The 27,408-nt window shown below is 51.5% G+C and overlaps 6 protein-coding genes across 6 annotated transcripts; 2 read left to right on the forward strand and 4 right to left on the reverse strand.

Annotated features, from left to right (window-relative positions):
• Positions 1 to 1,645: 1,645 nt before the first annotated feature.
• Positions 1,646 to 3,807, forward strand: DICSQDRAFT_157992 (iron permease; the record flags this gene model as incomplete). Its single annotated transcript, XM_007370988.1, has 10 exons — positions 1,646 to 1,985; positions 2,038 to 2,180; positions 2,241 to 2,283; positions 2,349 to 2,457; positions 2,509 to 2,718; positions 2,775 to 2,821; positions 2,873 to 3,141; positions 3,200 to 3,295; positions 3,352 to 3,659; positions 3,771 to 3,807. 10 exons carry the CDS (start codon positions 1,646 to 1,648, stop codon positions 3,805 to 3,807), a joined length of 1,602 nt encoding a protein of 533 aa, XP_007371050.1.
• Positions 3,808 to 6,515: 2,708 nt separating this feature from the next.
• DICSQDRAFT_175115 (uncharacterized protein) lies at positions 6,516 to 8,523 on the reverse strand (the record flags this gene model as incomplete). Its single annotated transcript, XM_007370989.1, has 19 exons — positions 6,516 to 6,569; positions 6,625 to 6,751; positions 6,803 to 6,827; positions 6,885 to 6,942; positions 6,998 to 7,025; positions 7,087 to 7,101; positions 7,201 to 7,301; positions 7,359 to 7,423; positions 7,528 to 7,539; positions 7,595 to 7,619; positions 7,670 to 7,701; positions 7,751 to 7,776; positions 7,830 to 7,855; positions 7,916 to 7,933; positions 7,994 to 8,003; positions 8,055 to 8,153; positions 8,205 to 8,218; positions 8,273 to 8,357; positions 8,411 to 8,523. The coding sequence occupies 19 exons, from the start codon at positions 8,521 to 8,523 to the stop codon at positions 6,516 to 6,518; spliced, it is 933 nt and encodes a 310-aa protein (XP_007371051.1).
• A 1,422-nt stretch (positions 8,524 to 9,945) lies between these two features.
• Positions 9,946 to 12,102, reverse strand: DICSQDRAFT_157994 (uncharacterized protein; the record flags this gene model as incomplete). Its single annotated transcript, XM_007370990.1, has 9 exons — positions 9,946 to 10,021; positions 10,073 to 10,137; positions 10,195 to 10,227; positions 10,286 to 10,477; positions 10,535 to 10,599; positions 10,654 to 10,890; positions 11,078 to 11,223; positions 11,290 to 11,489; positions 12,079 to 12,102. 6 exons carry the CDS (start codon positions 12,100 to 12,102, stop codon positions 10,397 to 10,399), a joined length of 753 nt encoding a protein of 250 aa, XP_007371052.1. The 3' UTR covers positions 9,946 to 10,021; positions 10,073 to 10,137; positions 10,195 to 10,227; positions 10,286 to 10,396.
• A 647-nt stretch (positions 12,103 to 12,749) lies between these two features.
• DICSQDRAFT_163966 (uncharacterized protein) lies at positions 12,750 to 15,707 on the forward strand (the record flags this gene model as incomplete). Its single annotated transcript, XM_007370991.1, has 8 exons — positions 12,750 to 12,893; positions 13,286 to 13,352; positions 13,403 to 13,572; positions 13,691 to 14,581; positions 14,674 to 15,088; positions 15,254 to 15,292; positions 15,346 to 15,406; positions 15,550 to 15,707. Exons 4-8 carry the CDS (start codon positions 14,322 to 14,324, stop codon positions 15,705 to 15,707), a joined length of 933 nt encoding a protein of 310 aa, XP_007371053.1. The 5' UTR covers positions 12,750 to 12,893; positions 13,286 to 13,352; positions 13,403 to 13,572; positions 13,691 to 14,321.
• Positions 15,708 to 16,103: 396 nt separating this feature from the next.
• On the reverse strand, positions 16,104 to 18,180 carry DICSQDRAFT_130212 (uncharacterized protein; the record flags this gene model as incomplete). The annotated part of the gene is made up of 12 exons (XM_007370992.1): positions 16,104 to 16,175; positions 16,229 to 16,278; positions 16,494 to 16,551; positions 16,612 to 16,639; positions 16,694 to 16,706; positions 16,759 to 16,805; positions 16,853 to 16,953; positions 17,008 to 17,068; positions 17,100 to 17,133; positions 17,174 to 17,267; positions 17,820 to 17,928; positions 18,062 to 18,180. 12 exons carry the CDS (start codon positions 18,178 to 18,180, stop codon positions 16,104 to 16,106), a joined length of 786 nt encoding a protein of 261 aa, XP_007371054.1.
• Positions 18,181 to 20,189: 2,009 nt separating this feature from the next.
• Positions 20,190 to 22,493, reverse strand: DICSQDRAFT_150544 (cytochrome P450; the record flags this gene model as incomplete). Its single annotated transcript, XM_007370993.1, has 11 exons — positions 20,190 to 20,416; positions 20,466 to 20,550; positions 20,621 to 20,946; positions 20,997 to 21,057; positions 21,110 to 21,260; positions 21,310 to 21,380; positions 21,434 to 21,466; positions 21,524 to 21,656; positions 21,719 to 21,899; positions 21,955 to 22,164; positions 22,364 to 22,493. 11 exons carry the CDS (start codon positions 22,491 to 22,493, stop codon positions 20,190 to 20,192), a joined length of 1,608 nt encoding a protein of 535 aa, XP_007371055.1.
• Between the last annotated feature and the right edge of the window lie 4,915 nt (positions 22,494 to 27,408).

Raw genomic sequence — 27,408 nt, forward strand, 5'->3', positions numbered from 1 at the left:
CAAGATAATCTCGGCGCGCGCTTCTGCGATCTTCGCACGCCAGGCACGCACAGCCTTCGTGTTATCAGAGCCGGAGGGCGGGTTTCATCAGCAGGGGCGCTCGTAACCTCCCAGAGACCCTTGCGAACAAGGAGGGCCTCCATGCCGATAACCCATTCGGCGTAGTTGTCGTCGGCGAGCTTTGCAATTGTGGGCGGTGCCATCGGGGCGGGAGCAGCGGGGAGCGCGGGGCGGTCACGGTTACGGGGTCGTCGGGGTGCACGGGGTCGTCGTCGGGTCGGTCGTTGTCGTCGGGTCGGTCGTCGTCATGGGTCGTCGGTTCGCGGGATCGTCGAGTGGCTTCGGCCCCACTAGGCAGTGCCTCGAATTATCCTTCGGGCAGAGGAGACGCGTTTGTGTAGAAGTTCGAGGGCAAGCGGGCACAAATGGGATTCGCGTTTGGCCGGTGCAAACGCGTGCCGTACATAGTACATACAATAGACCTTATATACACAGTAGAATAGGGGTAGATAAGGGCGCGGGTATCCGTCGGGGGGCGGGACCTGTGGCGCTCGTTCCGCGAGCTCGCCATCTTGACGCCAGGATTCCAACACAGATTTCGTGTGTCTATGTGTAAAACAGAAAGCACAGAGCTTTTGGAGGAGTCTGAGTGAACATCTCTGAAGGTTCCGTGACTTACTGTGGCCAGGCCATGCGCAATGAGAATTGTCGGGTTGGTGTCTCTGTCAGCGCCTGCAACTGGGTGATGAGTATACAGATCATGGTCATAGACAGGGTTTTCTGCCTCCAATTTGGCACTACCAAGCTCACGATGCTGTGGAAGGAACCAGGCAGGAGGAGGTTTTCATCTCAGAGGCCTCAGGACGGACAGCTCACGGTGGACAAACCAGGTAGATCGGACAACAGTTATCAGGCGCGCAAGGAATTCTAGGGACGGATAACCCATTTATGGGACTTACACTGCTTGCGATGGGCCGATTAGAAGTACGTGTACACCGGAGAGCTTCCATTCCCATTCTACTCCCGTCCAACCAGCATCTTCACCGGTCATTGTCTGATCACCGACTCGACCGCAGCCTCGAATGATGACGAATGACCCGACTCTTGTCTTTTTGTCTGAACTTGCGATATTGTCGACGCGCAAGACAATACCACGTTGCTCTGTACTGGTATATGACTGCAGGATCCTGCTATTCTGATTGTTCTTGCTTGCCCACATACGCCCACCGCGCCTCCCGCGGGACTTGATGCACGCTTCTAGGCTACTTGTGTGAACATGGGGCTCATCGGCGGTACAGCCGGCCTCACCGCGCCACGCCAGCGGTATGCATGCTTCGCCGGCAGGTCTGCTCTCCGAACGCAGCATGGCATTTCGATGTGTTCTCAAGTACAGCCGCTGATGAGCGCGTGATACTGATAGCTCCAGTCCTCTAGGTGCACCATCGTTTCCTCTGTTTGCAGCCTTCACACAAGGGCTAGTAGACTCTGTTTAGGCGCCTCAATCATCTTCAGTAGCCCATGCGTTCCATGCTCGCGAAGCACCCCGTTTATATTCCACTCGAACCTTCTGACGCCTTGTCATTCCCTCACGCACGTCGCCCCCACGACAGCGCTCCCCGCCCCTCGACCTCAATCTCCTACCGCCATGTCCTCGCCAGCCCCTCCGCCCCCCAAGTCGGGGAAAGGTTCAGCTTTCTGGTTGTCTTTCATTGCAGTCGTCGTTGCCAATTTCCTCAGCGCGCTTGACATGACCGCCGTGTCGACCGCAGTCCCTACAATAACGAGCGACCTTCATGGTGGCGACGACTTCGTCTGGATTGGGTCGGCATACGGCCTCGCTAGCACAGCAATCCTACCCTTCTCTGGTCGCCTCGCGGACGTTTTTGGACGTCGGCCAATCATGCTGGTGTCCATTGCGATCTTCTTGGTTGGAAGTGCTCTGGCTGGAGCCGCACAGACCATGAATTGGCTGATTGCTGCTCGAAGTACGTTTTTCTACTTCTTCCGCTATCGCAATTGTGAAATTGTTGCTTTCAGCCGTCCAAGGGATTGGCGGAGGTGCCATCGTGAACTTGGGTTCAATCATCCTTGGTGACTTGGTGTCGCTCGCGGAACGTGGAACGTACCAAGGTATTCTCATCCTCGTTTGGGCACTTGCAGGAGCTATTGGTCCGACCATAGTGAGTAAATACTCCATCGTCTAATTGGAGAAGAGCACGATATAACATACCCTTGGTAAGGCCGGCTCGCTTGCTCAAGATGCGACTTGGAGATGGCTGTTCTGTACGGATTTCAGCCTTCCCCTCTCGCTTTGTTACTGAAGATCTTCATCTACACCTCTGTTATAGACCTGAATCTCCCATTGGCGGGGATATCCTTCGTCCTCGTCGCAGTTTTTCTCCGTGTGAGGACTCCTGAAGGATCCATAAGAGAGAAGCTCGCACGGGTCGATTGGATGTCAGTCATATCGTCGCTAACAGCGGTGCTATACTAATACTTCATTCGTAGTGGTAACTTGATTATCATCGTTGGCACGACACTTGCATTGCTGGCGTTGACTTGGGGAGGCATCCGTTTCCCTTGGAGCTCGTCTCATGTTCTGGCACCACTCATCATCGGGGTCGTATTCATCCTTGCATTCTTTGTATTCGAAAGCCTTGTTCCACGCGAACCGACCACTCCTTTGGACATCCTTCATAGCAGGACGGCCTTGAGCGGGTGAGACGCACCCCCCATCTTTTTGTTTCGATTCACTCATCACCTTCACGTACCAGATATCTTGCAACGTTCTTTCATGGTATTGTCACCATGTCGACTATGTGTATGTGTCCTGTTTCATAATCCGCTGAACGGCATAGCTAACGCGATTTAGTCTATATTCCTGTATATTTCCAGGCTTGCTTCGGCGCCAGCCCCATCCACTCCAGCGTCAACATGCTCGCCACCACGCTCATTTGCGCTCCTCTATCACTCTTCGCTGGTGGAGTCGTGAAGAGGATGGCAAAGTATCGCCCGGCAAACTACGTGGGCTGGATCCTCATGCTCATCGGCTTTGGACTCTTCACTCTGTTCAAGTACAATTCTTCGACCGGCATGTGGGCTGGCTTCCAGGTCATCACCGCGGCTGGTATCGGTATCATCGTAAGTGTCTCTGGTTGATTTTGAGACAGCTCGACTCACCCCTGCCTTGGCATGCTAGTGGTCCGCCTCTGTCTTTCCCATCCTTGCGTCCAGTCCTGTGCCTCGTTTTGCTGCAGCTCTCGCGTTCCAGAACTTCCTCCGTCAGTTCGCGCAGGTACGTCATTCCATACATAATCAGTGCACATCACTGATTTCTCCTTCGTCGTACAGACGTGGGGCATCACTATTTCAGCATCTATCCTGCAGAACGAACTCAAGAAGCACCTTCCCTCCGCCTTCGCTGGGCAGTTCCCTGAAGGCGTCGAGATCGCCTACGCCATCATCCCCATCATCCCGACGCTCGAAGAGCCTCTACGGACCGAGGTCCGCATCGCGTTTGCGACCTCCATGTCCATCGTCTGGAAGGTCATGCTCGGTCTCGCGGGCGGCGGGTTGCTCACCACTCTCCTGCTCAAGGAGATCCCCATGCATACCGCGACGGACAGCCGCTACGGGCTCGAGAAGCAAGACATGACATCGTCCGATGTGGAGGCTGACCCCCAGAACGGCTCGCAGGGCTTCATCGCCCTCTCGGAGAAGGGCCAGGAACTTTGAAGGCGGTGTAGGGCGTCATATGTATACCTGTTCAGTTTACCTCAGAACGATGCATTGGGTGCGCCGAAGTAATTTAAGTAGCTTTGTCCTTTCTCTGTTCTACCCTATCGTCCCCCATGTTGTGAGGCCTCCTCTCGGACACCGACGAGCAGCATATCAGTCAAGTGTAGATGGCTTGTGAACTCCACTCGAATATCATGAAAGTGACACAGTTTGATCTTGTACAAGTGCTCTCGATCCGATTTCGATCCGCGATTGAATTTGATAATATTTCACGATCCCATCAAGCAACGGGCGCTGGTCAAATTACGAAATTTTCTCAGAGACAAACAAAGGGCACCCACAACGGAAAACAAATCCGGCGGTGGGCAGAACGGCGCCCATGCGGTCGAGCTGTATAGCTGCTAACAGCATGTCATGCCCGCTCGACCAGAAGCCGCATTGGATTCTGCTTGGCCCGCTCTCTATCATAATAACATATTCCTCTGGCGGTTTGGGCGGATCTCACCCTTGTGTACAGGTTAAGCGGGTGATGGTACATCCGGAGACCCGGTCGCTGCCGGAGACTACTTTTCCTCTTGTCCGCGTTCATCACAGGGAACGAAGTCATTTTAGAGGATACTGTCGCTATCAAAACCTCAGGTGTGTACCCATCCGGGGATGTGATGAATGGGCCTCAGACTGTATGCATGCGCCAGGTAATCTTCGGCGGAAGTCTTCATGGTCATATGCTTCGGAACAGGCCATCAGAGATGACATGCGAATATGAGATGACGTTGGTGAGTCTTCCATACTATCTATTCCGGTCACGTATTGCCTTTTAGGTGCCCAGCACGAGCCCACAGTGGTGGGGTCAGTTGCACAGGATATTTTCTGTGTTATCACGATTGGGTACCCAACTTCGACTTCGACTGTTTGCTTATCTTACTGTTCTGTGATTTATTTGAGCGTGCAAGGAAATCGTACATCCACAACACCTTGTACTTCAACTTGACATAGGGGGAGACGTAAGGCGAGCTGCCAGATGTGCTCGGTCATCAGGTGAAAACAAGACCGGAGTCGCGCCCCATCCGCCCATAGAATTGTGGGTGGCAGCGACAGGCGTGGGTGGTTGTACTCGTAATCCTCCGCTCTCGCACGGAGTGATGGCGTCTGCGGGTGACAGCTCGACTCCGGTCCGGCTCGCCCAGGACTCAGCATCCCGCAGGTTTGCGCGAGCGTGCACGCGATAGGCGCCTCAAAGCTGCGGGGACTTGCAGGAGCCTCGAGGGACCCAGCTGCAGGAGTGCCGTCTACCTTCACCTCGGTTTCTTCGGATCGTCCGACCCCCCACCCTTGACATACGCTCTATGTTCTGTGAGAGCGGTCCTGGTCTTTGATCTGTATGATATTCAATCTGATGTCTCCTGTGTTTTTATAGATCGTTTCCTTTACGACGAAATATAGACTACTGACTCGGACCTAGGCTCTCATTCAACTGGACGAGCTAATCAACACGGCTTGTGGAGCTCCTGCAACGAAGACTAGGCCACGTAGGTGACTCTTTGCATATCAATAGCCCACACTGTCGCTTGCTTAGTGTATGTCGATACCTTCATGACGGGGTGAGTAATCCCAATGATCACTAGATGGATGAAGTCACTCACGATGCTCTAGGCCCCAATGCTTCTCCGTCTCTGGGAACCTAGGGCGGTGATATGGTCAAGGACGCACCGTCTTTCGGTATGACTGGATCACCAGCTAGTCGATAGCGGGACTGCGCAATATCCGAGGAATAGAAACCTCATGACGCGAAGGTAATGTGCGCTCCACCATTCGAATGTCCATCAGTGCGCTAACAGAGTATCAGGCCTAAGTCGACCGCTCTGCTGACTCTGTCAATGATACTGCACAGAAATTACCTTGATACATGAATCCTCTGTGGAGAACGTGCAAGACTTTGAACGCCTTCAAGTATGAGGCTTAAGCATGATTTTCGATAGTAAGTATTGTCTGAATACTGTTTGTACAATCTGTCTGATCCATGCCGCATCTCAATCCAGTTTGTAATGGATGAGACCAGCATATCCCATGTGTGGTCGACTACCTCGTTTGCGTATTCATGATTGAGGCCATCGTAGCTTCGGCCTTCTGATCGTTCCCCGATGGTATATACTCCATACGTAGCATTATTCACAGTGTAGGTCATTTCTCCTCCACGACTAGTGGAGAGTGTGGGTAGGTAGTATCATCGTCTTGAAAAATTCTGTTTTTCAAAGCGGTGATACTATTGACCTGTATTACAGTATTTGATGTCATCCGGGGCCCTTGAGGGGTCGCTTAGCTGACTGATATATTCTTGGAATCACTTTGACCATATCACAACGTCTAAGACGATACTACGGTCTTGACTTGTACTCCCGCAGTATGGGGACGTCTTCCTCCATGTACATTGAGATCAATCATTCGTCAAATATACCGGAACGCCCTCGGGAGTCAGGTATTCCACATCATTCGAGCCAGATCTGTTTTGGTAAAGCCATCGTAGAGAAAGTCAAGAAACACTTGTGCGGCCTATGTTGAGTACATGTCAAGCAGTGGGCATAATACAGCTGAACGCCTATGTAGATTGCTCAGAGCCGACGCCTACGTTCTCATAGGAAACATGAAAACATCTGCTCCGCGGCATGGATGTACGATCTCCTTGATATATCATCAGTATTGAATAGTTCACTAGATATACATGTGTCAGTACACATATCCCTCGTGCGAGAGATAACATACTTGCCCTCACGTCGAGTTCAGACAGTGGCACTGGCCTTGTCACCCTCTTTGTTTGTCTCGTCAATGGTAATCTATTTTGAAGTGATATGAGCAATCAAGGGAACTTCGTGTATGATAGGCACCTACAGCTGCGGAATCTGTAGTCCGGTTATTGGAAAAGCTGGTGCCATTGAGTTGAAATGTGGGGAGCGAGATAGAGCTGATATCAACGCCACCATCCCACTTTTTGCCGACGTAGGCCCGAGAGTTAAGCCTATGGATGTTATATCAGTCGGAGACTTCTGCCATCGTAGTCCTTACTTACGCCGTCAAGACTGCATTGACGTACACTGGTGGGCAGACGATTAACTAGAGTGGCGGTGCAAGCCATAGGGTGGTGAACTCACGCTTTCCAAGTATGATCTCAAAGAACAGGTTGTAGAGCAGAGATTGAGCTGCCAGGTACTAGTCAAAAGTCAGAGCTCATCAACCTCACATGCTATAGAGATGGGGTGCTTACGGAGACAAGAGCAGCAATCTCAAATATGCTAAGAGTGACGCACATGAGTACAGCGGCTTCGGGGGACGAGAAAGAGGTACGATGCCCACCAAGTCAGCGGTCCACTGGCAACAGTGAGTATTATCAGCTTCTCAAGCACGCTTGCGGAGCTGTTGATGTGTTGATAGCCTGTAAATTAGAGAACTACCATCGCGAGTGCATACCGACGAGTCGTCGCCTTTTCTTGACTCAATATCCATACCATTGCTCCGGATATGACCATATTGGCGGCAGCTCCCACCGCTAAGCTCGCGGTCCCCGTCGCCTATGAGGTTACGGTGTTTGTCGAAGCGAACTATCAGAGAGGGGGGAAGGAACATACTTTGAGCTGTGCCTCGGCCTCCACAAGTGAGCGGAACTCTAAGCTGGGGATAACAGATAGGTGCTCTTTGCAGGCTTCAGGATTTGAGAACTCACAACCGAATTGGGTAGGCTACGTCTCGAGGGTTGAATACCAAATCATCAGGATATCAACAGAGGCAAACGCTTACGCAGGTTGGTGGCTGAAAACTCATCAGGCATGTTACTAGTAGATGCGAAGTCCATGATGAAGCTCACCTAAATGGGCCACTGTGGCAAGTATCTGTGTTGCAAGTTCAGAAAACAAACGCACTCAGACTCAGAACGACTCACGCAATTCGCGGTGATGACCATGTTGCGCTTGACTGGCGGTTGTCAGCCTATCACACTTCCACGAGATAACATGATACATACGCCGCCAAATCCTGAGGAGGAAGAAGCTACTAAGAAGTGAGCATCTAGACGGCACACAGTGATGAAGAATGGACATAACCCGTCGGCCAAAAAGGCAATCACGCCCTGGAAGTAGGAAGCAGGATTAGGACGAAGATACATCAAGCATGGCACCCTGCCTCGTACCGTCACAATGATTGTGCTCTAGCAAATGATGAATCGTCATACACATCATGAATCATGTACATGGCGACTGGTACGTACCGGAATGGACCTGCGGAGAAAGGAATGAATCAACTGGTAGAGAATCTGGGCTCTAACATACCATACAGCTTGAAGCAGCGCGGCAGGGTTTGCATAGTTGGTGATGAGATAGAAGTACGAAACATGCATAACGAGTGCCTGATGGACCGAGTCTAGGAACCTGGAGAGATACTTCAACCTCAATCGTTGCCTGTTGATGACGGGTGCCTACCATAGAGACGGTACCTAGGATGATAATGTTAGTATTGGTCAGGAATAGGAAACATCCACCCCACATACTAGTGCCTTGATGAACAACGAGTCCTCCTTCGATTTAGCTGAGCGGTAGTACTGAAACGTCTGAATGCATGTGACTCCATACACCCTGTGTTTGCATCGGTTAGTGGGTATGCGATGAGTTAGGCTTGTGTGGCTTACATGGCAGACATAGCGACGCCAATATTGACGACGCCGATAGTGCCCCCGCGGTTGATTTTGGAGAGGATTAGGGAAGCCTCCGCTGATGCTTCGACAGTGGAAGTGTGGTTCATGGCGGGCTCTGTGACTCTGCTTTTGAATGCACTGGAAGTTGTGTAATAAGGCTCTTTGAAGCGTTTTGTGCTGTGTTCATATAGTACCAGTTTTCATGTAGAAGGAGAAGCGAAGATGGGGCACCTACACTGGAAGTCATATGCTTCTTCGCGAGGATCGCAAATTAGAGAGGAGGGCGCACTCAGCTTAGCCGAAAGCCGAAAGGCTGATCACTCGACACCCATGACGGCGTACTCAGGAAGAATCGCACCAAATCTGACACCGCCAGTACTTCGAAGATACCCACTTCACGCACTTCACGCGCTGGGCGCGATATGGAGCAAGCTTCTGGTGAACACTGCCCCCAGTTTGCCGAGCCCAGCAGCACATCGGCGAGTAGCCTGAGATACCTCAAGACCGGTCTCGCCAGGCGCTGCACAGAAGAAGTATTGAAGGCAGGTTCTTCCATCAGCGCTGACTCGCCTTCTCAGGGAGCCCGCGTCAGCGCTCACATCCCTTGCCTCTACATCGTCTAATCGCGGCCATAAGACATACCTTCTCCTTGCGAGGCTCGACAATCGAAGAACAAGTATGAATTGCTTTTACTTCTCCAAGATCAATTCCACCACAATAAAACCCAGCGCGATTTCGGACGCGCTCAGCACCAAGCGAGAACACGATGCGAGGTAGCCTTGTGGGCGGCTATGAGAACCAGGGTCCCACAACATATACCTGCGCACACACAACATGTCGGGAGATCGGAGTGCCGACCTCGTGCAGAGATAGGTCTCCACAGACTTTTCCGAGTACGCCGCGATCGCGTGGAAGGCTATTCAATGAGTCTTGACTGTGGCTCCACATCCCTCTCCCTCAATGGATGGGGAGACTGGCCGATCCAGCCTGGAAAGACAGGTGCGTCCCTAATCCGCAACCAGGGTAGTAAACATAGTAGTACCAAAGACTATGAACCCTGTCCTCTGTTGTACGAGCGCATATCAGCACAACGAGAGCCGCTGTCGCCCTCACATGAGCAAAACGGCACAATCGGCGGTTCATGATTGCATCACAGCCATGTTCGTGCAGTGCCTTTGTGCTACTTCCCAGATTAGCCACTTCTTGGAAACATGAAGAGGACATGATACATACGCGCAGCAGTGCTCGTTTTTCCACCACATGCAATAACTCATGCACAGTGGAACTCCCTGGTTGGCTTACGAAACATGCGGCATGCGCAGCTGAGCGCGATCCATTAGCCGTGACTATATGCTTGACGAAACAATCAGATACCATGGTCCGCTTTGATGATGTCGGCAGCTACACGACTCGTTAGGACAGAACCTGTGTATGTTATCAGTCACGTACCTTGTCTGCGATGCCATAGGTGGTGGATATGGGAAGCAGACTCCATAAGAATGACGCTTCCCTGCCAGATGTGACAAACCGTGCCTTGCGTATGAAGACAGTAAGGAGAGGGAGAATAGACAGGTCAGCGACGCGAATGTTCTTCATGCCGTACACCTGCTTGAGATGTCAGGATATAGCTGAGTGTAAGGACTACGGATCATATGCCTTCAGATGGATGTCGACCACACCACCCTTCTCCTTCGGCGCGAGCGAGCACGTGCCCGACGAATCTACAATTGCAACCGTGTCAACAAGGTTTCCTGCAAACGGGAACAGTAGATTCATACGCCAAGTAGTAGCGACGTCCATTTCGACGAAGTCTGCTGCAGCGTACTCGTGCAGTGATAGACCTAGTAGCTCAAGAAGCTTTCTCCGTACCGCGCAGTTGCTCGTCCGCGGTAACACTGGCGCCAGGAATCAGCTCCGCTTCACTGACATCTTTCCAAGGCCCATCCTGCATAACTATCCGAATAAACTTGGCAGATTCAACTAGATGTTTATGTCAATCTCTTCCGTGAGGTAGTTCGGCTCGATCGTTGGCTGGACCTTGGGGTCACTCGAGCTGGCGTGCTGAAGCGGGCAGCGTCAGTTCCGCATGCATGACATGAAGAAGAAAACGCGACGAACAATGGTTCCCCGAGAGAATGGGTGACCGATCGAGGGAAGGAGGCCGATGTGCGGTTTCAGAGGACCTGACACGCGCTGAGCACAACTGGGTATCCGGCCCCATGGTGTGGAAGACTCACCTGCAGGATGCACGTTGACGGGGAAGACGACAATCTCGAGGTCGGGCACGTTCTTGTCCTTGAGCAACTTCAGCTGCAACTCGTACTGCTCCTTCAAACCCGGCGAGAGCTTGTCCACGTTCTGTTCGATCCTCTTCTCAACCTTCTCGATCAGCTCGTCCGCCCAATCGGAGAACATGTGCAGCGAGAGGAAGGTAATTCCAGTGCAAGCAAGAGAGGGGACCAGCTGCTTCTCCGCTACGCCCCGAGGTCAGCGCACGTCGCAGGGGCTTGCTTGTGGTGCGTACGTACTAGATGCTCTGGAGCTCTGCCTGTACTTCTGGCAACGTAATGGTCTCGCTTGTAACGAAGCCGTGCTCCTCCTTCATCTCTGCGGAGTTGTCGTATCTCAGGATTCATATGAAACGAGGATTGTTGTACGTACGGAAGACGCAGCTGGTGAAGATCAGGTGATCTTGCAGGTTCTCACCAACAGAAGGAAGGTCGACCTGCAACGGGATGCCGAGAGGTTCCAATACATTGCGATTTCCGATACCGCTCAGCTCAAGGATATGTGGGGACTTGACCGTGCTGCACAGGATCGCGATGAGACATGATAGGGCTTCGAGCGTAACGTGATCCCCTTACCTCGCGCACAGGATCACTTCCTTGGCAGCATGGACAACGTGCACGTCTCCGCCATGTTCGGACTCAACGCCGGTAGCGATGACGTATGCGGCGGTGATCACCGTCAAGTTCGGACGGACAAGAGCTAGGAAGATAGACAGTGTCGGCGCAGTGCTACGAGTGCCTTTCCTGGGATCGATGTTCGCAGCAGATTTGAAGAGCCCGGCAAGCTGTATTTCCGTTCAACACGTGGCTTCGACTGTCCCTTGTATGCATGTTACGTGCCGAGCCAACGAGCTAGGAAGATAGACACCAATTGTAAGATGTGCCAACCAACGGTAGCACAGGAGCTGTACTCACCCTATTATTGATCGTGTCAACGTCATGTGCTTCCACAGAGAAGCATCCAGCCCCGTCGTCACAGCACGGAATTGTACGACGTCAGCACACCGTCAGGAAGGATAGTTCAGCACCGGAGACGGTCCTACAGACGAGATTCTGACAGGTCCTGCAACATGTTAGTTTGCAGTATCAGCGATAACGTAAAGTCAGCTTACCAGCGTGACCGACAGAGTCCTTGTTGTAGAGTTTTTCGAACTCCGGGAAGTTGTTTGCAGGTGAAGTAAGGAAGCTACGACAGACGTGAGCAAAGATAAGAACAAGAGCAAGAAAATGAGATCGACATACGTCTCAGCTCTCTTCGGCGCCCCAAAATAGCGCTCTCAATTCAACCAGTCCGGGTTCCCAAGCGCTTCCACGGCTGCGAATGATATGAGACGAAGGAAGACTGTGGCGCGAATCGTCGTACACACCTTCAACCGCTTCACGCTGAGGTTTGTTCATCGCATGTTCACCAGAAGGAAGGGTCTGTGCGGCAGCTGTCTTCAACTTCCTATTCTGGACCAGACCAGGCTTGGTACCTCATGCGGAACCGGCGAGAGTGACCGGGACCAGAAGCTCTTCTCGGGACCACCGCTGGACGTGGTCCACCCCTGCGGGAGTCTCCGCTCCATGGTGCATGTTCGTGATGTTCGAGTTCCCGCAGATGTTTCGGAGACGCCTGGACATTCTAAGGGGCTTCAAGCGGATGCGCGCGAATAGAGTTCCGCGCGAGGCAGGACGCTGACTCGAATACTGGTGAAATGCCAGCAGTCAGCGTCGTAATAGCCATACACAGCACGCATTCGACACACTCGAGATGCACGATCACGGTGCTTTTGAAGTGTTAGCATCGCTTGATGAGCTCCAATGTCGGCTGCTCTCATTCTATGCGGAAAGCCGGCGATAGGCATCAGAAGAGCAGAGCCTTAGCAAGTGGCGAGATGTAGCCGTCTACGGCCGCCGCAAGAGGACCACCAATGGAAGGCACGTGGCAAGGTCAACGGCCAACCCGACCTTACCCGCGCACGTCAATCACGTGATTCTGTTCAACTACAGTAGGCACTCGTCGCCAGTCGTCGGTCTGGTCTTTGTCCACTCCCCTTCCACTTCTTGGTCCGGCGCGGCGTGTCTCCTCGCTGTGCTACTGCCCTTCTACGGTTGCAGCACCGTCTTCAGCCCTTTTTCTCAATTGATTGGCTTCATTTGCCCTCCATTCACGACAGCCGATGTGATCGGCTCATCCTCTGATTCTTGTGAGTCCTTCGGTACGTTTCTACTCTTCTTCTCTCTTGGTTTCTGTCTATTCTCCTTGCCACTTCCCTTTTATTCATCGCATGAACGCGCGGCTGTGACTGCCCCTCCCCGCACGTTCATCTTCTTCAGTCGCGCAGGCTGTTCGCTATGTCACACGACCTTCCTGCCGACTCTGAGAGTTATAGATCTATTCATGCATCTTTCCTATTCTTCTGATACTCCTTTTGCTCTCCTTTGCTGCGCTGGTTCTAGTTCTATGGCACCTTCGCTCTTACTTCCGGCCTTTGCTGGCAACTGGTATGCCCTTGTGCACCACCATGGGCTTTACTGGACGCCGTCGACGGCCACCTTTGCCCATGACGGTAAGCTGAAATTTCATCCCGCGCCGCAGCTCACGCCTACCTCAACTCTGCATTCCGCGGCTTGTAAACCCATTTCCGCCCGCCTCTCCGGAGAAGGTTTGCCGAGTTCTTGTCGAAGTGAATCCATGCTCACGTCTGTTCCACAGATTCAGTCCATGTGTCTTAGCGCACTTCGCTGTATGTTCATGCGTACTCGTTGAACCATCCGTCGGGACGCGTTCTGTTTCACGCGCCTTCTAAGGTATGCCCAGTTCTGCTCCCTTGTCTCCACCGGACGTCCTCCTTGATCCACGTAACCTGTCGACGCTCTTCGTCGGTGAGTACCCATCCCATTACACCTTCCTCCTCCCATCATATTCCTCTCCCCAACACTTGCCTCTGCTGGCGGGATTCTCTGTCGTCATTGACTTGGCATGTGTTTTCCTTGCTCTCAGGGTTGACTTATCCTCCGCCCTCCCCTTTCATCCCGACACGAGTCAACACACCTTCTGGCCGCCCCGTTCTGCGTCGGGACTCGTGTCGAATGGACTCGTTACCGATCGCCGCTCGTCCTCTCGCCCAAGTAAACATGAGCCAAATTGCCTTGCAACCGTCAAGCTTTTCTTCCTCATCCCGTTTAGGGGCATCATCCTGAGCAGGCAGGCCGCTGCGGCGCGGATTTGCAAGCCAATGACCGACGACCGAACATCTTGAGGAAGGTGTGTGGGTACAGGGCGGATCGGGGGCCGAGGTCTGCATTAGGAGATATCGCGCCACGGCTGGCCGTCGAGACGGACTACGCCGTATGGTCCCCTTCCTCCCTCCCTTCCCCTTTTTTATCCATGGCGAGCTCCTCGTGATACTAGGCGGTCGACGCCGTAGACTCTTCTAAATACTTCATATAACACTTCAGCCTCGCGTGGACGCGGCTCTGTACGACCTACATCTGGTTCCTATCCCGCCCCCGCAGGCACAACAAGTGGTCAATTGACGGCGTCGAAGTCGCACTCTAAGAAGACAGTTCCCGGCCCAGGCGATCATGCCTCGTCTACAACAACTAACACATCGCCCCGGTCACCCGCAAAGATGAGGTTAGTAGGCCGACGGCGAGTAGCGTATCCCGCTGTGCGCACATGTGTCTCCGAAGCCCCCAGGAGCCTCACGTACCCTCGTCGACCGCCTTCGAGCGTCGTAATTGTCCAAGCTGGAGCTGCGCGTCTTGAGATCATCGTGACGACCACTATGGAGCTTCTGTCCGCTCCCACCACTATTGAGTGGATCGGCTGTGGCGAGAGGCACGGACGTTTGATGGTTCTAGCAGCTGCTACGTTCGGTTCCTGCATGACGTACGTACTTCCCGTCTGGAAACACTCCTGCAAATGCTGACGGATATGTTCGTAGGGACTTTGATGTTCATTCTCGTTTCGACGCCACATAGCGTCTTCTTTATCATTTCCCCGATCATGGAGGGCTTGTGCGGAGGATGGGCCACCCTGCAAGCCGCCATGTCGGCGTGCGGCTCGGGCTGCACCTCGGGCGTGTTCTACTTTGACTTTGCGATGGCCTCCGCGGTTGGTGCACTCTTGATCCGTTGTCCGTTCATCCCGATCTTCTCGCCGGCGGTCGGCGTACGCAACGGCGCGGCGACTGTGACCCCGGTGTTCTATGTTGCTGCGCTCGCGTGGTTCACCAACTTGATGCTTGCGCTGTTCCTGTTCCTGGAGTCGCTGGGTAAGAAGAAAGCCAAGGGAGCCGTGTCGCCACTACCTGCTCCGACGGTGCCAGTCGCAGAAGAGTGGCTCGGTGACATCGAGCGTTTGTTCAAGCACATCACGTTGTTCCTACCGAAGACGGTTACGGGCCCGAACGGATCGAAGCATTAGGTCTGGAGTATGATGCTACTGGCGATGGTGCTATTTGGTCCCTTGCTCTTGGCCCTCGTTGGTGAGCATGGTCCGTCCGTACGAACTTGACGCCATTTCACCTTGTCTTCCTGGGGTGCGTTCCAACTCCACCAGCTTTATGCCGACCACATCGATGACTGGGTTGCCGAACGGGTGAGTTCCCCTGCTATGACCGGAATATCAGCACCAACTGACGTGACGTGTAGCTGACCTACTACGTATCAATAGGTTCTGCGCGCACTCTGCATCTGCTCTTGGTCCTTCGTTGTATGTTCGTTTTAGCAACATGCCCGACCCTCTTGTCACATCCCTACCACTATGATCATGATTCTATCATCGTAACCTTGAGCCGAAGAAATCAGTCATCATCACCGGCCACCGCTGTTACCGCTATACCTCGTCAATTTCAGGTTGTACTCAGGCTAGACTTCGTGGGAGCTACGACTTTGAGCCGCTCAGTGCAAGCTTGGATCCCCGGGCTGCTATCGGGCCGCCGGGCCTTGCTCTGCACGTCATCGACAACCACGTTGTCGGCCCCAAGAGTCGAATGGACGACGGTGTTTCTTAAATATGCCTTTGTGACGGATGACCAGAAGTAAGCGATTCGAGCAAGTCCCGAACCTTGGATAATGATATGTCTGAAGGCACTGCCGTGTTTTGATCCAAGGTGATCTGGTTCTTAAACGTCAGCATCCTCTTACGCGATGTGGATAGTGCTGATGTTATGAACTGCTCTACCTGGCCTTCTATACCCGCGATGATTCCTGTAACAATCGCCTAGCGACGAGTGTCGCATTAGGGCCAGCCCGCCAGATCCTCGCACATACTATATGTCGAGGACTGTTATGCTTTTATCGTTTCATGTTTCAGAGCATAGCTTGTTTACATTGGCTGACCGATTGGTTATGTCGTTAGCATCAAAAAGCACTGTCATGGAGGGGAGGGGCTGGAGCAAGAGGGCGATTCATCGGATTCCAACCGTGCTGGAACTCCCAATCACACTGCCTGTGGACTTGATCTGTAGCTCGATAGCGTCCTGTGTGAAATGTTATGCTAGTCTCCAGCTGGACTAAGCCCTGTAATGCGTACCTGTGTCTCCTCAGGCTGGTGTCTATGACTGGGGATGGGAACGCGAACGTCTAGGGAATGCATGTCCAACCAACTACTAGGATTTGTTCGCCTCCCCACTCTAAGTTGACTGAGACGCTTTCTGGAATTCAATCTACTGAATGCCAGTGCTGCGTATAGCAACGCCTTATATGGGCTTCCACTGACGTGGCGAGTACAGAGGTCGAGTACACTGGAGGTACTAGTCAATCAATTGACCCATAGGCTTCCAAGCCCGAATACATACTCTTCGACGAGACGATATATATGGCGATATAGATGAGTGTATCCGGAAGTACCGCGGCCTGTATACCAAAGAGACTTAGATCCTGTTCATCATGACCTCACCCCGAAGTGTCACCCACCGCAACTGCCGCTGCAAGGCTAAGGAGACTGCAATATGGTTGTACATATACATGACTTGAGTAATGATCCAAGGGGCCTTACCTAGTGATTAATCCTATAAAGCAAGTCAGTGTGTAAAACCAACTATAGTTTCGAACCCAACTGACCCGTATTGATAGCATACAAGATCAAGATGTCGATCATGTGTTCCGTACTGAAAGGATATTTTAGTACAAAGAAACTCCTGAGACGCTTACATACGTCGTGAATCTCGTGCGACTCCTTTGCAATAAGAATATGAGCGATCCGGTAAGCACGAGGTCAGTGACGACCCTCAATCCTAGCGCAGCGTATATGATCCACTGCATCGCCTTGTCACGATCTTACGCTGAATGGTGTAGCTGAAAAGAACTTACAAAACTGTGCTGTCGGCATCGCGCGAAGGTGATGTCGACAAAGCTAGACCATGTGAATGCACTGCATTTCACATGGTGCTGAGTCGACTCACGTTACAATGGTGGCAGCTAGAAGTGTGTCGTCAGCTGTATAGCGTACCGATTGACCAGCATTACAATGACTCACTGATACAGAAAGCTACCAGGCAGCCACAGGTTCTCAGAAACGATGGTATCCCAGAGATGTAGCACTCGCCTAGTTCGGCAACCACAAGGATGATCTATATTGCTTTCAGACCGCGTGAGGGTTAAACGTTAAGCTGTAACTGATCTGGACCTACGGCAAAAAAAGGAAACAGTTTCGGGCGACCGGATACTGACACTTGTGAGTACAATGTGTGGTACCGCAAGGAATGTCGTACAGATAAAAACACGACGTGTGAAGAATCTAGACCAGGGAGGGGGTGTCAATATTCGGATGAAAATATTTGGAGATCGAATTCGGGAGAAAGGAGCGTACAGATGGGCGATCATTGCGATCAATCCCTGATTTAAAATCAGCCAGAGTAGTCCGCCAACGATCCTATAAACCTACTGTGACGGTGACAATGAACTGCCTCGAGGTGTTAGTACTTCTGTCATAATTCACAACGATGTCGTCTCACTCGCAAAGACAGGTAGATATCAGCTCTAGCTTGCAGATTATGTGAGGACATTGGATACAAACCAGATGCCGCTTAGGAGACGTATCGGATCGAAGTAGTTTGAGACTAGGTAGAAATAACTTGGTAGTAGGTGAATGCTCGTGTCACTTTGAGTGGATGAAGACGCACCAGAAATGCATGGCCATCATTTCGTGGATTACATCCAAGACACAAAACACCGAGACCTGTATGCTCGTCAGCGTATTGGTTTGGGATTGTTCCTGACCACTTTCCATGGCTTTCGGGAATACAGGGTCCAAGATATATGTTTTGAAATAGCGATAGGGTTGGTGGGCCGATAAACCCCACAATCTGCCAATGTTTCCCATTAGCTCCTGAAATGACGCGATCAAGGAACAGTAATTACTCACACTGAGGTGCATATGGTCCCAATGAGAAGGGCTCCGAATGTGTTGTCCAAGGAAGGAACTTCAGGAGGAATGAGAGCCGAACGGTTCTCAGTGCCAGACCCAAGCTGCATCATGTTCATGGCAAGATGAGTATGACGAGTGGTCCCTCTGCTCTCTGGCAGCCTTTAAACTACTCGTGTGGTCATAAACAGAGAATCATTTTTATGTCCTCATCGAACACCAGGCAGAGCCATGGCGCATCCTCTCATCCCTGAAGTTTCTGCTCACTTCCTGTTCACGCTATTGCTACTGCGTCACCTGGCAATCTTCACCACGATGGACTCTTCTAGATCAGTATGGTGTATCACTCCAATGAAGGCGGCAGATTGAGACTCATCTAGATGGGCGGCAGTTCGAAGTGTCTATGCAGTGACCGTTGCCTTTCCTGCCAGTGTCTCGTGCGTCCAACAACAACAGTTCAGGACCGGGAAGATCAAGACCTCAGCGAGATAAAGGTAATGGTCTGAGCTCAAGATGGGGGTGAGTTCACTTCTATGGTAAAGGACCATGGATGATGACCTTATAGCTCTCCAGTGAGTGGTTCAATACCGCTGATATAGCGCGGAGTTGCAAATTCAACGCTCGCAATACTAGAGTCCGTCGTGTTCTGATCTCTGGTAGGAGGCCGCAGTTCTGTGGAGATTGTTGCGAATGCATAGTAATCGAAGTCCAATGTGATCGTAGTAGAAGGTGTAATCTGGACACTTCATATGTTTTAGCCCTGATCTCCAGCTGCGCACTTCCCTGTGCTCCTGCTGCCGTTTCTGCTGCCCCCTCATCGCGCCTACTGTGGGAACTGAACCTTCAGCGAAAAGGCGTCTTGATGAAGTCCAGCACTACAGTATGCAGCCAGCTCTGTTTTTTGATTCAATGCGCGATCTCCCATCCTCCCCCCTTACGACTGCATGCATTCCCGGACATGTCAGCCAATACCCACCTCCATCATCCACTGTACGCTTTGAGTACGTACGGTTTGACTTTACGGCTGAAGACTACCCCCTTCCGGCATCATTCTACATAGGTACGCCCCCGAGACTCGTGACACTCCTGGATCGTCCTTGCCAGAACCCCCTTCTCCGGATCACGCGCACTTCTGTCGACAATATTTACACCTTACTTTCAGCATTTTGCATGAGTCAAGACTAATCTTAGAGCCACCGTCTTAGCAGATTGGCCGTGGCTTACAGAAGTAGGGTATCACCATGGTTCATAAGATATAGACCTTGGACCGAATCATCCTCATCTCATGCCTCTGAGATTCACGTGAGCTGAATAACCGCCCCTATCAGGATGGCACCATCCTGATTGGGACGTTTATTATGCTCACATACACGAAGGGAACAGCGGCCCAAGTGATTTCTTCTTCTCTGAAGTCGGAGAGAGAGGAGTCTGGGGGTGGAACGAACGGCCAGGGGCGAGGGAATCTTATACTCGGAACTGATGTACATACACCCACGCTCCACTTCTTTCCCACCGTCCGTATTTCTCCTACTCCCGTCTGATTCGAATGTGCAAAAAAAGGGTAATGGTGTTTTGGAGAAAATATTGCGGGTGTGATACTATTACTCACATAGCATCATCAGCGCTGCAGAAAGGGGCACGCTGTCGCTGAGGGGTGCTTATACCGTCGAAAGGATGGGCCGTCAAGGGCTGTGCGAAGAAGTTTTTTATATCATCCAATGACTGTCATTCAAGGCTGTTGTCTATTGGGTTCCCAGTCTAACGGACATGATAACGTCAGAGTCTTGTCCTTCTGTGACGCACGTTATCTTTCAGATGACGCCCCTTGCACTGCCCGTGTGTTCCTTGATTTGCCCGATTCCGGACTCCATCATTCGCTCAGATGACGTGCTGTCCACAGATAATTCTGGCTACGGTAGTTTATGAGTAGGGGAATACCAAGGACAACCATAAAGGGCACTCCCAGTAAGGTGAATGGCTATCATACAATAAAGTTGAGTAAGATGCTGGCGATCACAAAAACCGCAGCTTCAAGCTGGGTAGTCACCCGAATCTACAGGGTAAGGAAGCATTTCGACGACTAACTGACGAGTTGAATGGGCAGCCTCGCCAATGACGTCCTGCAAATCTAAGAGAGCTTTTCGAGTAGGGCTTCGAATTCAATACCAGGTCTTCGGATGAGTTTCATGCGAAGGGGCGTTTTCATGTATGTAGTTCGCATATTGACGATGCCGCTCCGAAATGCCCGGCAATCGAATCCGGGCGCGAATTCCATGTCGTAGATTAAGGCCATGCGAGATAGAACGTATCTCATCTCGTGGTATGCGAGCGTCTTTCCAATGCAAGCGTGGGGACCTGCAGCATGCATAAGACGCGGAGGTAGAGGCTACTAGGGTATACGTACCGAAAGAGAAAGACGCGAGCACAGACTTGTTGGTCCGGGTGTAGGGACCCAAGCCTTGCGGCATCCATCTCTCTGGACGAAAACTCTGCGATCATTCAAGGAGTGATGTGAGCTTAGCTGGAAAATATATGCGCACATGAGCTCCCAGAACGTACCAATGGTTCGGGAAAGAAGTTCTCTGGATCTGTATGCTGCAGATGTGGGGCGAGTGCGACGATTGTGTTCTCAGGAATATAATGTCCGTCCAAATGAGTTCCACCCGGCGGTACGACTCGAGGCATGAAGTAAGGAGAGTTCAATCTGAGGACTTCCTCGATCACCCCGTTCAACACCGGAAGTTTGCTCAACGTGTTGAGGGGCATTGGGCCTAGGGGGTCGGCAAAGACTTGCTCCAGTTCTTTGCGAAGCTTCCGGAAGCACCGCGGCTCAGCAGTCAGATAATAGCATGCCAATGCCAACATGACGGGTGTATTGTCCGACGCTTAAGGCACGTGTTAGTGAATCGAATCGTCATGTGAGCCAGATAAGTACCTCCCAAAATAGCAACGATTGCATCCCTCTCGAGGTCCTTGGTTTGGACACCAGCCTCAATCTAACCAGAGTCAGATGTATACGAAGAGCATGCTAGACGTGACACAACAAACCAGATAAGACATGAGGTCTCGGAAAGGCGGTAAGTCCACGGCTTTGAGCCTGTTACGTGTCATCTCCGCCGCAAGGCCAACAAATCCGTGCACTTCTCGTCCAATTGGGATGCACCGAACTAATTCGAGGAGCCATGGACTCTGCCCGAAGCTTTGAGAGTAATCAGAGGCCAAGCAGACACTGTGATCAAAGCGCACACCTCTCATGCACGGCATTCGCCATCTTCCCGGCGTTTATGATACCATGGGGGTCACCGTTGTTCATCAGCTCCTACAGACAAATGTCTCAGGATTCGATAGAAATGACATGCCGTTCCGACATACCAATTCATTGCACCCGCTGAATACAATATCGCCCTGCAAATCCAAGCTTTATTTCCGAACTGTTTCAGTGGAGCTAAGCTGTTGAATTACCGTCAGATCATGGGACCAATGATAGAAGGCCTCTGGGATGTCAACCCATCCACCATTTCCGGACTGTCGACGCTCGAGACATTGTAGTAACTCCCACGTCCGCTGCTCCAGCGAGGGAACTAACTGCGCAAGGCTTATGTCAAATGTCCAAACAAAGTCAGCAGTATCTTACGTTCAGCCATCCGAATAACATACCCGCTTGGTGAGAATAGGCCATTCCAGATGCGCTTCCGTTCTCGATGGAGGTCTTTGGTGTCTTGCTTAAAGAACATCGCCACCACGCCGTCATTACTTGGGAAACGATATGAATCGCTCTTCTCCATGGCAGTATAAATAGATGCGCCAGACGGAGAGTTGATGGAGAGGATATTGGGTCCTGTGGACACAAAACCGTCAAGAAGCGCGAGCCCGGCCGCGTTCTGATAACTCACCTATGCGGACGAAAGGACCATATTTGGCATGAAATTGATGCAGAGTTCGGGATCGTCTTCCGCAGAATGTATCGTAAGACAATCGCATACTACTCATTCTCCACAGTAACGGCCCCGGATAGGAGGCGAGAGGATGCCATGGAGACAAACGATACAATATGGTGGTGCAAGCAAGTGAAATGAAGTACGCCGACGCAGTGAAGAACGTCGCTTGGAGTGGAAAGCCAGACAATGGCGGAGTTATTCTAGCTACCAGGTAGAAAGCCACGCAAAAAGACAGGTAGAGTCCTACAGCGTGGTCTCCGCGTATAGCGCGCTTGTTGAAGCATATCCATGATGCCTATTGAAGGTATAAATGAGTGTATCGAGCATCAATGGCTGAAGGAGGAAAGGAAAACCGAGAACTCACTATTCCGGTGATAGCCCCAGCGCAACACAGGGAGCTGCCCGTGCCCCACATCCCGGGTATTCCAGTGTTCTGCGGAGGAAGAAGAAGCGAGACAGCTTGCAGGTGAGCGGCCGTTGAACAGAGTTGACATGCCGCCGTCTTAAGCCCCCTTGATTCAGCGCTAATTTTTCTAGGTTCTCACGTACTTTCGGCTCTGCTCACCCGGCGGGTTATCACAGGTTCCTCAAAGCTGTATCTTAGGAAGATCCAAGGACGCTTCCTCAATGTGCCGGAGCTTTGAGCGGCATCATTATCTCCTCATCGATTACTTGAGGGGTGCCTTCGCGACGGGGCCTAGACTTACGTGGTGACACCGATAACGCCACTCATATTCCACGGAAGAGTTTGACAGTTGCAATCCCGTGTGCCTGTAATATAAGATGATCTTGAGAAGCGCTGATGGAGATACTCCCACCACCCTGGCATCGGAGGCACCACAGACGAGGCGCGAAGAAATCATGCTAGTCTACAGGCGTGCTGATGAGGTATGTGGTAGCCTGCTACCCGAAGAATTCGGAGGGTAATGTGGCGATGTTTGACGCTTCGGGTGCAGACAAAATTTTTCGTGGGTACTTCAAGCATTCGTCCCAACCCGTAGATTGACTGGGTGGGGTTACAAATGCACAAAACAGACACGTCGCTGAGTTTACCGGAGAGGATCTGGCCACTAGCCTTACCCACTTTGGACTCATGGTTAGTGAGCGACATGTCAGAGCGAGAGGAAGCGGGACCGTCCAGTGCGTCTGGGGATCTCCGGATAGTGTGAATGGCGCTCAGAATACCATCCCCGGTATTGCTCCCATGGGTTATGGTCGAGAAACGTTATGGCTGAAGCAAAGGAGGACGAGATGTCAGACACCACGCTCAAGCCATATGCATCTCGCAGATAAGGCAATGTCGGTCGCGAGTTGGGCAGATGGCGTTCGAAATTCGGTCCTTCCCGGTACTACACATACAGCCTAGTCGACCACGTCTTCGCTTACCACTAGAGACCTATCTAAGCATATCATTATCAGGATGGGTAGCTAAGAACAATCTCATAATGTCAGTTGGCCAGACTGCTTTGGACTTATGTCTTGGTCGTCCTGGACGCTGGTACCATCCCCGCTCCTGTCTTCATTCCCGCCGTCGGCGATCATCTCGGTTGTGACTTTGATATCTATGACGTTAGGTAGCTCGGGTAACTGATTGATTCCTGATTAGTTATGACGCTATCTCGACCTTGTCTTCTACGCACCTGGGGGATGTTCCACTGGTCGGCTACGACCTGATTTTGTCGTTTTCGTAGCACTGTGAGACCAAGGGAACCAGTCTCAAACCCTTCCGCTCCATGATCCTTTTCAGATCTACGAGAGTTCAAGCTAGAACACTGTCAGCGCACAGCAGAGCTCCCTATAACTGAGGGCATCTCACACAGCGAGCAGAGAGTTAGAGTACACTGGGAAGAAGGTGAGCGATAATTTACAATGCTCGCGTAACATGCTCACATCTGGTGGCCACAATATTGAAGCCAGCGTATATGAGGTTCCGCGTATAGAGAATGGTCTATAGAAGATTGCGGTATTCGGAGAAGTGAAAACGGTCTCCGACATAATCAGAAACTCACAAAAATGAGAGATAGAACACTCAGGATACTACAGGGAATAAGCTGAGTATTCCAATCGGACAGCATGTACCGTCGTGACATTACCTAGTGAGTAGCCCTGTAGGAATGTTGAGTAATGTGTTCAAGGGCCAATCGAGTACTCAAGCCTCACCCGTATTCATTACATAGACGACTACCACATCCATGTGGTGTTCGACCCTGCTGCATGATATGCATCTCCTTCTTGCCTTTTATGGTATGTCACGTACCTCCTCAAGTTCTTGCGAGTGCGCCTAACAAGCAGGACAAGCGATGTGGCTACTAGTCCATCTGCTGCCGCAGCCATAGCGTAGACTCCGGGAGATACCCACTATTATCTCGCCAATGTCAAGTACACCACAACGTATACCACGAAGAAACACCCGAGAACGTACCGGTGAGACGTTGTAGAAGTTCAAGAAGGTGACTTGGATGTACCTGTGCTCCGAGTCAGGAAGTGTTGAGCACACCTCAAACTACAAGGCTCACGTCTCAATTGTATACGCTAGGAAGTAGATAAATGCGTGATGGTGAGTAGATGAACGCTGCAGCTGCAGCCCGAGTTCCACTGTGGCGGGATGACATACCTGCCGCAAAAGCTGAAAGTCGCAATGAGATCTCTCATGTCAACGGACTTGGATTGTCGAGATTTTTAACCCACCCAGCTCCCCTACCAACAGTATACTCTGGGATTATGCTTAGTATAGGAATGGGAATGTAGTAGGCAGTCATGCTCACTGCAATGATAGATATGATGCGGTAGTTGGAGCCAACTGCGGTGAAGATTAGCGCATTGACGTAACTAATGACGGATGTACGCACTGAGGTAGACTCGTCGAGCAAAGAACCTATTATACTCAAGATGATCGGAAGGATAAGATAGGGCGACAGCTCACATTTGCGTGACAAACATCGTGGTACCCTGATGATGACTCGCATGCTCAGCACCTTGATGACTACTGTCAATGTTAGATCGCTCACCATACTAAGAGCGAGAAGCTATATCCTCATGTCAACCAGGTACTCATCGAATGAAGTTTATTCATGTATCGACGTACCTTAAGCGACCTATAGTCACGCTCGAGTCAGATGACTTCGGAGTAGCAACCAAATTCTCGCTTACCACACACCCCTCTCCAGAGCTATTGGGTTGAAGAAGTTCGTGACTAAATAGTAATAGCTGGAAAGTTTCAGTGCGTTTCGTGTAATATGTGGCTCAAAGTAAATACCTAGCGTGGGTCTCCAAAATGGTGTCAACCACTTCCAGTGTCCTAGCCAGAAGAGGTGTCAACAGGCGGTAGAGAGCACGGAGGAAAGGATGCTACTACATCGTTGATATGACCTTGGATTCGTTTTTGAGCTTTTGTTCAATGGAAAGCGAAAGTAAAGAACTTACCACCCATTTGAACAGCGGAGCATCAGTAGGATACAAACGGAAGTACCGGTACGCTTGATGCACATTCAGACCGAACAATCTGCGAGGGAAGGAAGCGGTCACATTCGGCTCTTCGCTCGGAGTCAAGTGGTTGAGAAGGGACAGACGTGAGGCCGATACAAGTCGCCAACAGCAGTGCTCCAAAGGTATTGTCCACGGAGATACGTGGGATGTTGTCCAATGGGTTTGCGACAAAAACGGCGCTAGAGTTCGATGTAGCCATGGGTCATAAACATAGAGAGCAGGCTGCGCGTCAGGAGGGCGGGGCACGTATAAGACCTCTAGCCAGTGAGCAGGCGACCAGAGTTTGATGACCCAGACGCTACTTGCACATCGCCCCCTTCCAGCGTGATACGACTGAGGGGGGCCTTAGCTGATGCTATAGGCTGTCGTGTGTATGTGTGGATACGCATGGGAAGCACCGCCCAATCAACCGGGCGCTCGGTCTTGACCTAAATCTATCCTCTCGAAATTCTCAGTATCACCGCCACCTGTTCCCTCAAGAATTACATTTTGTTGCACTCGGTTGATATTCTGACCATACATCTCCACTAGATACCTAAGCGGTACTCCATCGGTTACTATCCTGAGAGCATACCTACTCTGTTAGACTCTGGATTTCTTGGGCAAGCCAGTAGGTGCATGCGGAACTCACTAACCTAAACCCCCTCAAGAAGCCGTCTCTTGATCTCAGAAGTCGGTGCATGCTCGGCTCGGCGGAGATCTATCTGTTTATTGTGGAGTCTCCTAGGAACGAAAAGATGGGGCGGCGGGTAACAGTGGGCGGTACTAGTAGGCAACAGTGGGCTTCCCATGTTATCGTGCACGGGTGTAATCCGCAACCGTTTCACCGAAGAGAAGTTCAACAGCAGTGGCTTCCGGCAGCAATTTACGTGCCTCAAGATGTTGTTCGATAGTTCGGGGACACTATAACACCGCATTTTACACTGCAGGGACAGATGCGTTCTATTTATGGGAGCAGCGCCTCAGGCTGTTACAGACTGACATCGTGCAAGGGGATTAAGCTTACGCACGGGACTTGTTCTTGGCACACGTTCCTTCTGAGCCAAATTTGGTCTTCATGCGTCGCAGTCAAAACTGTATTCAGACGGGCAGACTTAGAGCGGGAAGAGAAGTGCCGACTCCGTCGCAGCTTCAACAGGCCTTCCGTGTTTCCGTGTCATGGTTTGATAGCGTTCGTCCATTCCCTGAGTCTAGATGCATTTGACTCATTTCGTGTACAAGTTTCGCCCGGGTTCTGCAGTTTTCAAATAGACACCTGAGGATGATAACAGCGCGCATAGGTCACCTCTTAGTGACGAGCCTGTGGGCTGACATGGTGATGGTGGGAAGCGTTTGCACGAGGGTGTGGCCCGTCCCACACTCTCGGTTTGCATACATGCGGCGGATGGCCCACCAACGCGCCGGAATGGGGCGGTAATATTCTTTCTCTAGAAGATCTATCACACGCGACAGTGGCGTTTGACCGCAAACCTTGACAGCGCACCCGCTAAGTTGAGTCTAGGCGTCGGCGCAGGTAGTTTCTAAATCCCCTTAACATACAACGTCATAATTCGTACCTGTATGGTACCATGTTGGCCATCGCTGCATTGGACGGATCTGCTTGTATGAATGTTGGCTTTCAATTCCACTACACCCTATTTTGGCATACGAAAGCGTTCAATCTAGAGCACGCCGTTCCGAGACAGGAGCGGGCCTAATTCTAGTATAGGGTATACGATGAATTGTGTGCTACTCATTGAAGAGATTGCATAATGAACAGAGCGATCTGGGACCAAGACTCGTGCACACCATCAACGGTGAACGCGGCGGCTGCCTTCGTACGTTGCTGAACGGAGATACTCCAGTCATAGTAAAGATACATATGTAGCGAGAATGAAAGCGCAGAACCACGTGCGGCAGGTCAGAACTACATGCGAGAACTAC

This window comes from Dichomitus squalens (genome assembly GCF_000275845.1).
Source record: "Dichomitus squalens LYAD-421 SS1 unplaced genomic scaffold DICSQscaffold_83, whole genome shotgun sequence".
Taxonomy (NCBI): Eukaryota; Fungi; Basidiomycota; class Agaricomycetes; order Polyporales; family Polyporaceae; genus Dichomitus; species Dichomitus squalens.